General features: G+C 43.3%; 1 protein-coding gene across 8 annotated transcripts in view; it reads left to right on the plus strand.

Moving 5' to 3' along the window:
- Positions 1 to 13931, plus strand: part of med15 (mediator complex subunit 15) — a 146322-nt gene that overhangs the window by 26716 nt on the left and 105675 nt on the right. For 4 of the 8 annotated variants that reach the window (XM_078226766.1, XM_078226768.1, XM_078226770.1 and 1 more), the window contains exon 4: positions 13319 to 13513. The exons of 2 other annotated variants lie outside the window; for them this stretch is intronic. In XM_078226766.1, coding sequence (XP_078082892.1) covers positions 13319 to 13513 — 195 coding nt within the window. The remainder of the gene's footprint in view (positions 1 to 13318; positions 13514 to 13931) is intronic. 2 more of the 8 variants (XM_078226767.1, XM_078226769.1) reach the window with 1 other exon arrangement.

Here is a 13931-nt window from a genome sequence, read left to right on the forward strand (position 1 = left end):
ATTCTCCCTCCGTATACCTGAACAGGCGCCGGAGTGTGGCGATTAGGGGATTTTCACAGTAACTTCGTTGCAATGTTAATGTAAGCCTACTTGTGACAAATAAATGTTTAGGAGCAGGAACAGACTCAGGGTCCATTGTCCAATCCAAACAGTATTGAGAAGCTGTTTCCCCCTTGTTGGAGAGTCTAAAATACAGGTCATAGTCTCAGGGTAATGGGTCACCTCTTTAGGAGTGTGGTGAGGAGAAGTGCCTTCATTCAGAGGGTTGTGAATCTTTGGAATTCTGTACCCAGAGAGCCGTGGATGGGTATATTCCAGGCAGAGATGGATGGACCTTTAGGCGCTATTGGCTATGGGTAGGAAAGTGCTGCTGATGTAGAAGATCATCTACGGCCTTATCGAATAACGAAGCAAGCTCAATGGATCCTGAGCCGACTCCTGCTCCTAAACGTTTATTTATTTATCGCAAGTAGGCTTACATTAACACTGCAATGAAGTTACATCTGTTCGGGTCCACTGAGGGAGAATTTAGCATGGCCAATGCACCTAACCAGCACATCTTTCAGACTGTGGGAGGAAACTGGAGTACCTGGAGGAAACCCACACAGACAGGGAGAACGTGCAGACTCCACACAGGCAATGACCCAAGCTGGGAATTGAACCCAGATCCCTGGCACTGTAAGACAGCAGTGCTAACCACTGTGCGTAATCAACAAAAATAGAAAACAAATGCATCAAATCATTGACTAACTGTGAGAATGAACAAAATGCAGTCCTGGATGTAATTGAAAGCAGAAACAAAAGCAGCAGAATCCAACCCCAGTAATCACTTGTGAAATCCTCACCGTCTGAAATCCTGTACAAGGAGTTTGCAAAAGTCATCGCTGTCCGTACAGAATAGAAATTCAGAACAAATAGTTCTCGTTCCTATGGAACATTCTTTCCTTTTTCATTCCCCAAAATCCGTAAATCTCCATCCTATTTCTTGTGTTCTTGAAATCCCAGTTAAGTGGGATAACTGGCCAGACACAATCACTTGTGCTAATCATTGCCGGCACACAGATACAAAAAGACTTGCTTTCAAAATTGTTGTTGATGGAAACTGATCAGCCTCTGGAAGGGGGCGTTCCCAGCTCTCATCTGTGATTGGCTGAGGAATTTAGATTTATTCAATCCTTCTTCACTGGGGTAAAGCAGTGCATTCCATAATTCATATTGAATCAGGATTTAATACTTCCATGGAGTATGTATCAAAACTCCGGATTCTGCGTGAACCAGTGTCTGACCCTGAGGTGCTGCTGGTTTCAAACAGATTGGGTTGAGTGAGTTATGTCACTGTGCCCTGATGTGCAGGATAAACTCTGCAGCGAGCAAATTCAGTGTTGGTGCAGCTGAACATTAGTTACAGAGATGAACGGGGGCTGAGTGTACCACACTAAGTAATGCAGTGAAATCTGTAAATTCCAGCCACCTAAGAACATTGCATCAGGTATCATTTATTGCAGGTATCCTTACTTTCAAAATGGCCACTAAATCGGTTGAATCAAATATCTTAGGACTGGCTAAATCATCTTCCTTCATTTTTTTTGCTATTTCTGGGCACGATTTCTGTTCATTTTCTGTTCTTTGGGTTTTATGGTTTATTGTTTCCCTTTTCTGTTGAGAGGGAGGGATATCCTCATTCTGGATTTACTACATTGAGAGTCTGATGTGCATTTTTAGAGTTGCCAAGTTGATTGCTGTAACTTGGAAAAAAGCTTCTTTAATATAGTTAATATTTGGTAACAAATGTATATTTGTTGTTGAGAAGTTGACAGCAGTGAGGCCAGACTACCTTGGAGATTGCAGACAAATTGGGGGAAGGATTAATGCCCCATGGAGCTGTGTCCTGGACACAGCTGATAATGTTTAAGTGCTGGGCTTTTTGAAGGGGGCTGTTTGCAGCTCACTAATATACTGGAGTCTGCTTGAAGAGCTCCCTATTCCACAAAAGCCATTCCTTTCACCCATTGGCACTTTGCACTGACCTGCAGCATGTGAATGGATTTAGTACATTGGAAGCTGTCCGTAATTCTTACTTTGTGAGATTTCAGGTTGTATCAGTTGCAGTGCAAGATATTTGGGACTGTCGTTAAGTGTCCATCTGTTTTATATTATATTCCAAGGTAAAGGAAAGAGAACTCTTATTGGGCTGGGAACACGCTTTGTACACGCTCTTACTGTTGTTGAGTAAACATAGACCCCTCCAGATCAGTATTGAAAAGCAGGTGCAATTGTGTGTCAAACCCCTGACATATTTCTTTCCAGCAGATCATTAGGTGTTGCAGCAACTTGACTATCTCCAGCTCAATGTCGCACTGCTGTGGATAGTCTGAAAATATGGGTTGTGGAAAAGCCCTTCTCCTCTTTTCTGTGTGCTTGCTTCAAAATGGTAATTGTAATAAAGATAACTCCAACTGGATCTTTTTCGACCATTCAGTTTTTCTTTATCCATTTGTGAAATGTGAGCTTCATGGCAAGGCCCTTGAGAAGGAGGGTGGTTAGCTACCTTCATCAGTCACTCCAGTCTAAGTAGGTATTCCCACAATGTTGTTAGAGAGAGTTAGCAAATTTTGACCCAGCAACAAAATGGTCTTTTGGACTTGGCAGGGATCTTGTTGATGGTGGTATTCCCATGTGGCTGCTGCCCTTGTTCTTCTGTGACAGGGGTTGCAAGTTTGGAAGGAACTGTTGAAGGCGCCTTGGTGAGGGTAGACAGGTATACTTCTGCCACTATGTGCAAGTGATGTTGCATTTGTAAGGTGATGGAGGGGTAGCAATCAAGTGGGCTGCTTTGTCCTGGATGGTGTCGAGCTTCTTGAGTGTTGTTGAAGTTGCACTCCCATCCAGGCAAGAGGAGAGTATTCCATCACACTCCTGACTTGTGCATGTAGGTGGTGGGTAGGCTTTGGGAGTCAGGAGGTGAGTCAATCAACACAGAATACTTCTGACCAACTTCTGTAGCCACAGTATTTACATGGCTCATCCAGTTAAGTCCCTGGTCAATGTTAACCCTCAGGATGTTGGTGATTTGGAATTCAGTGATGGTACAGCCATTGAATGTCAAAACGTTTAGACTGTTTTGTTGGAGATGATCATTGTCTGGCATTTGACACCGAACAGTCCAAGCCTGAATGTTGGTCAGGTGTTGCTGCATATGGACACTGTCTACATCAGTATCTGAGGAATTGCCAATGGTACTGAAGACTGCAATCATCAGTGAACATCCCCACTTCTGACTTTATGCTGCAATTGAAGTCTGTGATGAAGCAGCTGAAGATGGTTGACTACATGGTGGAATCCTGCAGCGATGTCCTGGTGCATGGGTCCAACAATTGTGTTAGGTATGATTCTAACCAGTGGAGAATTTTCCCATTGACTTCAATTTTATTCAAACTCTTTGATACCATACTTGGTGAAATGCTACCTTGATAATCAGTGCAGTCATTCTCACTGTCTTCTGCATTTAGCTCTTTTGCCCATGTTTGGACTAAGACCTGGTGAAACCCAAACTGAGCATCAGTAACAAGGTTATTGATGAGCAAGTGCCATTGGATAACACTGTGAACTGCACCTATTACATTGCTGATGACTGAGAGTAGACTGGGCAGTAATTCACCTCCCTAACAGCATTGTGGGTGTACCTACACCACATGGATTGCAGCGGTTCAAGAAGATGGCTCACCACCACCTTCTCAAAGGCAAGGGCAATGAACATGCTGGCCTAGTCAGCAATGACTACATCCTGTGAAAGAATGAAAAAAAAATTGGTTCGATTTGTTTTTTGTGGGCAGGGCATAACCAAGGTAATATTCCACATTGTTGAGTACATTCGGTTTGTAGCTGTATCTGAACAGCCTGGCTGGGGTTGCAGTTAGTTCTGGAGCATTTTTGTAGCTTAGGGTCCATTGCCTTTGCTGTATCCAGCAAGTTCAACCGTGCCTTAATATCACTTAGAGTGAATCAAAATGGCTGAAGATTGGGATTTGTTGAGTAGGTTGAGATGGATCATCCACTTGGTACTTCTGGCTGAAGATGGTTACAAACACTTCAATCTTGTTTTTTGCACTCTTGTGCTGGGTTCTCCCATCGTTGTGAATAACATGGAGCTGCGCTCCTCCTGTTAATTGTTTACTTATTCACCACTGCTCCCTCAGCCACTCCCCCCTCAGTCTTTCATTTGTTTTTGGGATGTGTGTGTTGCTGGCAAGGCCAGCATTTATTGCCCATCCCTAATTTCCCTTAAGGTGGTGAATGTCCTTCCCGAACTCCTGCAATCCATGTGGTGTAGGGGAGTGCTGTTACGGAGAGATTTCCAGTGACAGTGAAGAAATGGCAATATATTTCCAAGTCAGAATAGTGTGTTACTTGTAAGGCAAATTTGAATGTGGTATTCAGGAGGTGACAGGACTGTATATGACTGCCACCACCTCTAGTGGGCCTGTTCTGCTGGCGGGATAGAACATACTTGTGAAAGGGGATGAAAGTGTCTGGGACATTAACTGAAAACTATAATTCTGAGAGTGTGACACCTCTATGTGACTCATCCTTGGCATAGCTTTGACAATATTGGCCAATGTCCCCAGATATTAGCAGTTTTATACAACTTAATGACTTGCTAGGTCATTTCAGAGAGTAGCTAGGAGTTGATCACATTGCTGTGGTCTTGGAGTCACATGGAGACCAGACCGGAAAGTATGGCAGATTTCCTTCCCTGAAGGATATTAGTGAACCAGATGGTAGTTTTATTGTGACTGTTCCTGATCCTATCTTTTGTTTTGCAGATTTATTTAATTAACTGTGTTTATATTCCCCCTCGGTGAGAATTGAACTCATATCCCCAGATCATTAGTCTAGGCCTCTGAATTATTAGTTCAGTAATCTTCGGACTGTGCTCCTCTGCCTGTTTTGGGCATTAATCGTTTGATGCACATCATGGCAAGTAGTCCTTTCAATAGGTCCACCAACTTCTGTACCTGTTTAATCATGACAACTATGTTGTTCCATTTTCTTTAAAACAATTGTCTTAAAGTCCTCCTGCAGTGCCAATTTATCTCCATTTTAATATTCCTGATTCCTGTTAGCTTCAGTGTGGAAATTGATATCATCCAGGAACAAAATGTGGAAATGAATATCATCCAGGATGTGTCTATGGGCTCCAGAATGCCAAAGACATGTTATCAAGCTGCTGGTAACAGGCTCCCAATCTGTGCAATCATCCTTTGCAGCCCGCTCTGTGACCTTTTTCATCCTTGGTTACTAGTTGTGAGAGCTCCACATAGGGATTTTGGACATGACTGATTAGACAGTGGAATCAGGGAGGCATCTTCACGGTCACTGTGGCTGGTATTTATGATTTGTGTAACAGTGTGCAGCTAGCATTTATTAGCTTTCTTCACCACCCGCGATCCCCAAATAATACTCTATTCCTGCCCAGCACTTTGCCCACCCAGAACTGTCCAGTTGAGGATGTAAAGGTTTGGACTCTGTCAAAGGTTGGGTGCATGCTGCAGAGTTGTTTCCCATTCCATAGTAATCTCAGAATCTTGCAGTGCAGAAGTGGCCCTTCAGCCCATTGAGTCTGCACTGCACATAGGTGAGAAACACCTGGCCTCCCACCCAATTCCATTTACCAGCACTTGGCCCATAGCCTTGAAAGTTATGATACGCCAACTGCTCATCCATGTACTTTTTAAAGGATGTGAGGCAACCTGCCTCCACCACCCTCCCAGGCAGCGCGTTCCAGACTGTCACCACCCTCTGAGTAAAAAAGATTTTCTCCATATTCCCCCTAAACCTCTGGCCCCTCACCTTGAACCTGTGTCCCCTTGTGACTGACTCTTCAACTAAGGGGAACACCTGCTCCTTAACCACTCTGTCCACGTCCCTCATAATCTTGTACACCTCGATCCTCTCTGCTCCAATGAAAACCTACCCTCCTCTCTGCTCCAATGAAAACCTACCCTCCTCTCTGCTCCAATGAAAACCTACCCTCCTCTCTGCTCCAATGAAAACCTACCCTCCTCTCTGCTCCAATGAAAACCTACCCTCCTCTCTGCTCCAATGAAAACCTACCCTCCTCTCTGCTCCAATGAAAACCTACCCTCCTCTCTGCTCCAATGAAAACCTACCCTCCTCTCTGCTCCAATGAAAACCTACCCTCCTCTGCTCCAATGAAAACCTACCCTCCTCTCTGCTCCAATGAAAACCTAACCTATGAAGCCTACCCAACAGAAGCAGGATCAGGTGCAAAGTATTTTCAGAACTGGAGGTTTATCCTTTGGACACTGAGGAAGGTTTGGATACACTTCAAATTTACGAACAAAATTTATAAGAAAGATGATCTGTTAAATACATATGTGACATGGTCAGATTTTGATACATTTAGAAGGATGGATGATTATTCTGTAGAAGAATATATCGTCAATTTAACAGATTATATAACAGATAGCAGAAATTTTGTTTGGAGATCCTTAATTCAGTGCTTGTTTTCAATTTGTTGGATTGTGCTAAAATATCAAACTTGGATAGGCTCCTGGTCTTGACTGGATTAGATTTCCAGAAGGAAAAGCGCTTTTGGAACAGATGTATGAAGCTTTAAAAAACAATTTGCAGAGACATGAATTTCCAGCCACTTTCCTGACACCAATAAAACATGAAGCAATAGCACAAAAAATGGGGGTTAGATGCTGGAGCATTTAAAGATAGCAAGCATCAATATGAAAAAAGAACCACAAACTAAAGAAATGAGGATAGAGATGCTTTTGGTAACTCTAATAGATGACAGGTAGCAGAATAAGCCCCAGGAATAACCAAGGAATGGTCAACAGATGCCTCACATGTGACTCAAAAATCATTCGATGATGAATTATCTGAAATGGAGTAGTAGGGTTTATGAGCTGACACATGAAATTAATGTTTGAAAGAGGAAGATGATACTGATCAATCAGGAAGAATTGTATCGGTCATCAGAAGCTTTAGCCGTGTAATGGGTATTCTAGTGGTGGACTCATTCAGTTATGCTGCATTACACTGTGGGTTTATGTCCACAGTACGGGGCGTGAATTGACTAAAGTCCTACCTGGATTCACTAAATGGTAAAGACCAAACTAAGGTTAAAGAATATGAAAGTTATACTTCGGGTTTGGGAACGATAGCGCGTTATGTTCACCAAAGAGAATGATGATTCTGTGTAGGAGTAATACCCTTACACTGTTAAGTAAGCTGGTTGTGAAAAAGGCTCAAATAAAATTAGATAAGGAACACAATGTGACAATTGTTTTTGGGAAATCTTTTACATTTACATTTTACACAATTGGGACACGATTGTGTCCCCTTCAGAAGACCTAACATTTCTAATTGCGGTGTTAAAGAAGTGTTGAGGACATCAGGAGGTATTAGTTTAAAGGATAAAAGACCTTGTTTGCAAACTACAATGGCAGTTTGTCCATCCTTTGTGGAGACAAACTCCCATCTTTACACTGAGGACACTTCAACTGTGCTGTGTGGCACTATCAAATGCCAAAATAGGATAGATTCAGAACAGATCCAACACCTCAAAACTGGGGCATCCATGAAGGGCTGTGGACCATCAGCAGCAACCACAATCTGTAACCTCACAACCTGACACATCCAGAACTCTAACCAAAGAATCAGCCCCGATTCATTGAGGAGTGCCCTTGGTGTGTCTCTTATTAGCAAGAGATTTTAAAAAAATTGTAGCAATGAACTTGAAGGAATGGGATAGGGACAAAAACATTTTTTTATCTTACACTTCATAGAGATGACAACAACATTCAGTCTGTTAACTGTAATATATAGTGAAGACAAAGATAATGGAAAAATGGATAGGATGTGGACTGGAAGCACTGGCTAAATTCCTGACTGACAGTACAAAGTGAGTTTGCCAATGATGGATCTGTGTCCATGTGAAAATATAAACATCACAATGATGAACACAATAGCAGAAAGTTCCTTTAGAAATGAGGTTTGTGAAAGAAATCATGCAGTAATTGATTAGATACTTCACCAAATCTTAGCTGACCAACCAGGCTATAAGCTGATATTTGCCATAGTGTGGGCAGTCCATATCAGTAATTCACTTCAAATGGTTGAGGAGGGCTCCTGTCCCTATTAGGGAGAAATCCAGTAATTCCTTTGGTGATTTGGGATCATTCCCCAGCCTTGAAGAGACTACAATTTGTTCAATTTTTCTGAGCATTTGAATGCCCTACATGCAGGAAGATGCCAAGGGCAGCCACTCTCACTGGAGTTCACTTCTTCTGCCCATGTTTGAATTAAGGTTGTAATGAGGTCAGGAGCTGACTGACCCTGGCAGAACCCAAGCTGAGTGTCAGCGAGCAGGTTATTGCGAAGCAAATGCTGCTTGATAGCACTGTTGATGACCCCTTTATTGAGAGTAGACCGATGGGGTAGTAATTGGCCAGATTGGATTTGTCCTGTTACTTGTGTGTACAGGACATACCTAGGTAATTTTCCACATTGCCGGGTGGATGCCAGTGTTCTAGCTGTACTGGGACAACTTGGCTAGGGGTGTGGCAAGTTCTGGAGTGCTAGTTTTCCGTACTGTTATCAGAATTTTGTCAGGGCACATAGCTTTTGCAGTATCCAGTGCCTCCAACCATTTCTTGATATCATATGTAGTTAATCCAATTGGCTGAAAACTGGCATCTGTGATGCTGAAGTTCTCAGGAGAAGGCCAAGATGGATAATCCATTCGGCATTTCTTGCTGAAGATCGTTACGAATGCTTCAGCCTTATCTTTTGCCCTGGCGTGCTGGGTTCCTCCATTATTGAGGATGGGGATATTTGTGAAGCTTTCTCCCCTAGTTCATTGTTTAATTGTTCATCACCATTAACATAGAACATAGAAAGCCACAGCACAAACAGGCCCTTCGGCCCACAAGTTGCGCCGATCACATCCCCACCTCTAGGCCTATCTATAGCCCTCAATCCCATTAAATCCCATGTACTCATCCAGAAGTCTCTTAAAAGACCCCAACGAGTTTGCCTCCACCACCACCGACGTCAGCCGATTCCACTCACCCACCACCCTCTGAGTGAAAAACTTACCCCTGACATCCCCCCTGTACCTACCCCCCAGCACCTTAAACCTGTGTCCTCTCGTAGCAACCATTTCAGCCCTTGGAAATAGCCTCTGAGAGTCCACCCTATCCAGACCCCTCAACATCTTGTAAACCTCTATCAGGTCACCTCTCATCCTTCGTCTCTCCAGGGAGAAGAGACCAAGCTCCCTCAACCTATCCTCATAAGGCATGCCCCCCAATCCAGGCAACATCCTTGTAAATCTCCTCTGCACCCTTTCAATGGCTTCAACATCTTTCCTGTAATGAGGTGACCAGAACTGCGCGCAGTACTCCAAGTGGGGTCTAACCAGGGTCCTATAAAGCTGCAGCATTATCTCCCGACTCCTAAACTCAATCCCTCGATTAATGAAGGCAAGTACGCCATACGCCTTCTTGACCGCATCCTCCACCTGCGAGGCCGATTTAAGAGTCCTATGGACCCGGACCCCAAGGTCCTTCTGATCCTCTACACTGCTAAGAATGGTACCCTTCATTTTATACTGCTGCTCCATCCCATTGGATCTGCCAAAATGGATCACTACACACTTATCCGGGTTGAAGTCCATCTGCCACTTCTCCGCCCAGTCTTGCATTCTATCTATGTCTCGCTGCAACTTCTGACATCCCTCCAAACTATCCACAACACCACCTACCTTGGTGTCGTCAGCAAACTTACCAACCCATCCCTCCACTTCCTCATCCAGGTCATTTATGAAAATGACAAACAGCAAGGGTCCCAGAACAGATCCCTGGGGCACTCCACTGGTCACTGACCTCCATGCAGAGAAAGACCCCTCCACAGCCACTCTCTGCCTTCTGCAGGCAAGCCAGTTCTGGATCCACAAGGCAACAGCCCCTTGGATCCCATGCCCTCTCACTTTCTCAAGAAGTCTTGCATGGGGGACCTTATCGAACGCTTTGCTGAAGTCCATATAGACCACATCCACCGCTCTTCCTTCGTCAATGTGCTTGGTCACATTTTCAAAGAACTCAACCAGGCTCGTAAGGCACGACCTGCCCCTGACAAAGCCGTGCTGACTACTTTTGATCATACTAAACTTCTCTAGATGATCATAAATCCTGTCTCTCAGGATCCTCTCCATCAACTTACCAACCACTGAGGTTAGACTCACCGGTCGGTAATTTCCCGGGCTGTCCCTGTTCCCTTTCTTGAATATAGGGACCACATCCGCATCATGAGTGAATGTGGCAGGACTGCAGAGATTAAATCTGATCATCTGGTTGTGGATCATTTTGCCCTGTCTCTTGCATGCTGTTTCTACTGCTTGGTATGTGAGTAGTCTAGTGTTGTAGCTTCATCAGGTTGACACCTCATTTTGGGTGCTGCTCCTCGCACACCCTCGTGCACTCCTCAATGAATCGGGGCTGATTCTTTGGTTAGAGTTCTGGATGTGTCAGGTTGTGAGGTTACAGATTGTGGTTGCTGCCGATGGTCCACAGCCCTTCATGGATGCCCAGTTTTGAGGTGTTGGATCTGTTCTGAATCTATTCTATTTTGGCATTTGATAGTGCCACACAGCACAGTTGAAGTGTCCTCAGTGTAAAGATGGGAGTTTGTCTCCACAAAGACTACGCAGTCTCTCTTCAACAGTATTTTAATGGACAGATGCATAATTGGTGAGGATGTGGTCAAGGATGTTTTATCCTTTTTTTTGGTTCCCTCACCACCTGTTGCAGAACCAGTTTAGCAGTTATGTACTTTATGCCTTGACCAGCTCTGTCAGTGGTGGTGCTACCAAGCCGCTCTTGGTGATGGACATTGATTGAAGTCCCCCATCCAGAGTACATTCTGTGTCCTTGCCACCCTCAGTGCTTCCTTCAAGTGGAGTTCAAAAGGGTACTGATTCATCAGCTGAGGGGGTCAGTATATGGTAATCAGCAGGTGATTTCTTCGCTCCTGGTTGACAAAAAAAAGACCAGAGAACAGGTTAGGAATGCCACTAGAATTATGATCGAGAAATGTTAGTGACGACCAATAAATTAGAAGATAAGTTGATAAAGGATGTCAAACAAAAAGAATTAGAAAGTTGAAAAGAATTTGGTGTCAACATTGAAATACTACACAGGAGACAGCCAGCCTTATCACACTGGTGGATATGCACAGAAAAGGTGCTTCCTGATGGTATGAATAAGACTGAAGCTAGACTAGTGGATTGAGGTTTTGAACATAGACTTAGTGATCAAGATGTCAGAGTGGACTCCCCTTCTATGGGAAAAGTGAGCTTGAAGATTTTCGTTTAGCAACATATTTCTGGGAATGAAAATTGATATAAAAGCTGCATTTTTGCAAAGTGAGAAATTTCAAAGGGAAGAAGGTGGAGATATAGAAGGTAAACTGCAGTATATTTGTGGGTTCAATGATTTATCAAGGGTGTGGTATTTCTCAGTTAGGTCTGTCCCATTGAAAATGGGTTATATTTAGCTAAAGGCAGAGCCAGCAATGTTCTGGCATCACAAGCAGAAACTAGCAGACATCTTTATGATGTACATTGATTATTTTCTGTGGGGGCTTTTGCAGAACTTGAGTAATGGATGCTAGATGAAATAGAGGAGTTAGAAATCAGGCTTTGAGGCATACATATTAAGCAGAATAATTCGGGACTGACTTTGAATCAACAATGTAATTTAGAAAACATCAATAGCGTCCTGATAAATTGGGCCAGGTTCTCAAAAAGATTCCTGCATCTGAGGAAGAAATAGACCAATTCAGAAGTCTGACTGGACAGCTGAACTGGGTATGCATTCAGAGTAGACCTGATGCTAGGTTGGAAGTACTGGAACTGAGCACCATGATGTAACATGCTACAGCTCAGGAAGTTCTACAAGCAAATAAAGCATTAAAAAAATTAAATTCAGAGAAATACTCAAGATTCCAGCCCTGGATGATCCAAAAGATATTGGATTTTACTAATCAAACGTTCTGAGGGAAATCATACACTAGGGGAATTCTGAGAAAAGTTTTCCCATTGAAGGTTATGAGTTTTTTTATTCATCGTGGGACATGGCCAGCATTTATTGCCCATCTCTTGTTGCCCTTGGGGGGCAGTTGAGAGTCAATCACATTGCTGTGGATCTGGAGTCACATGTAGGCCAGACCAGGGAAGGATGGCAGATTTCCTCCCCGAGAGGACATTAGTGAACAAGATGGGTTTTTCCGACAATCGACAGTGGTTTCATGGTCATCAGTAGATTGTTAATTCCAGATACTTTTTCTTATTGAATTCAAATTTCACCATCTGTCCTGGTGGCATTCGAATGTGGGTCCCAGAACATTAGCTGAGTTTTTGGATTAATAGTCTAGTGATAATACCACTGGGCCAACACCTCCCCCTAAATAATATGAGAATGGATAACCATTTTCTGTGGCTTAATTTACATTCAACTGAGTGTGTGGCTGAGAAATGGTTAAGGATTGATTTTGTTGGCATAAAAGCAATGTTAGAGAGAAAAGAGAGCTTTAGGATAAATAGGTCGATGCAAGCTGCCAGTTATTGGACTGTTTTACGAAAGGAATGGTTGCTTGAAGAAATTGTTGGAGGTTCTAGAAGCGGGATGTCCTCTAATATGATAGGTTATATGAAATTTGGAAAATTATTTTTTCTTTTAATTTGTTTTGAAAATTATTTGCATGTTATTAAGTTGATTGTATAACGTAAGGGAATATGTTGATAGTCTGTTAATCATATTGTTAAGATACACTGCAAAGGACATTATTAAATTAAGCACTTTGAACACGTATAAATAGGGGACAGCAGGGACACTGGGATTGGAGAAGATCAATGAGACTGAACAAAATCAATTAACTCAGTAAAGAAAAGCTCTGTAACTCAGTTTTTATTTCAACTGGCTTGTATTCTATTGACAAGAAAGTTATGATCAGAAACATTGCTGGAAGCAGACTCATTAGTCACTTTCGAATAGGAATTGGATAAATACTTGATAAGAAACCTTTGCAAGATTATGGGTACAGAGTAGGGAGTGGAACCAATAGGATGGCTCTTTCAAAGAATTGGCACAGGCACACTGGGCCGAATCGTTTCTTTCCATGCCCTGCCCTGTGATTCTTTGATTTATTTGATCATTATTTGGGCATCTGCTTCTCTTTAAAGAATTTAACAGAAGTTTTATTTTTTTGTTTCCCTCCCTCCTAGATCCAATGAACGCTTTGCAGAACTTGCAAGGTGGCCCTACGGGGAGCTCGAGTGGGATGATGGCCACTCGTCCCCCCGGAGTGGCAGGTCTGGGACAGTTGAATCAATCAATGTCACATCCTGGACAGCCTCAGCCGGGTACGTCTGGAATGGTGCCTCACATGCCTGGCTTCCCGCCAAGCACGCAGCAGCAGTGTGAGTAGGATCTGGAAGTTGCAAAGTCCTGAAGTAGGCTGCACCTGTTTTACAGCAGCCACTGTCTCGATGTCTTTTTTTGTAGTACTTTCCTCGCTAGACTATACTCCCCTGTTGCCTGATGCTCCAGTTTGTCACCCACTTGTTCAGTAGCTTTGCCTTGTTTCTGGGGCGAATGAGAGTTTAGAGGTGCCTGATGTTGGTCAGGAGCAGTAACTCGACTATCTGCACTCTCACTGGAGGGAAGAAGGCTTATAGGTGTGCCGCTGTGTTGGGGAGGAGGTAACACGACTGTTCAGTTTTAATGCACAACATGGCTGGTATGACTACTACACAACTATAGCAGCTCCCTGGTTGAGCCTGTTAGGTGTTTTACACTTGGTGAAGTTCAGAATGGATCAGCAAATCTCTAAGGAGG

Source organism: Mustelus asterias, chromosome 13 (genome assembly GCF_964213995.1).
Source record: "Mustelus asterias chromosome 13, sMusAst1.hap1.1, whole genome shotgun sequence".
NCBI lineage: Eukaryota > Metazoa > Chordata > Chondrichthyes > Carcharhiniformes > Triakidae > Mustelus > Mustelus asterias.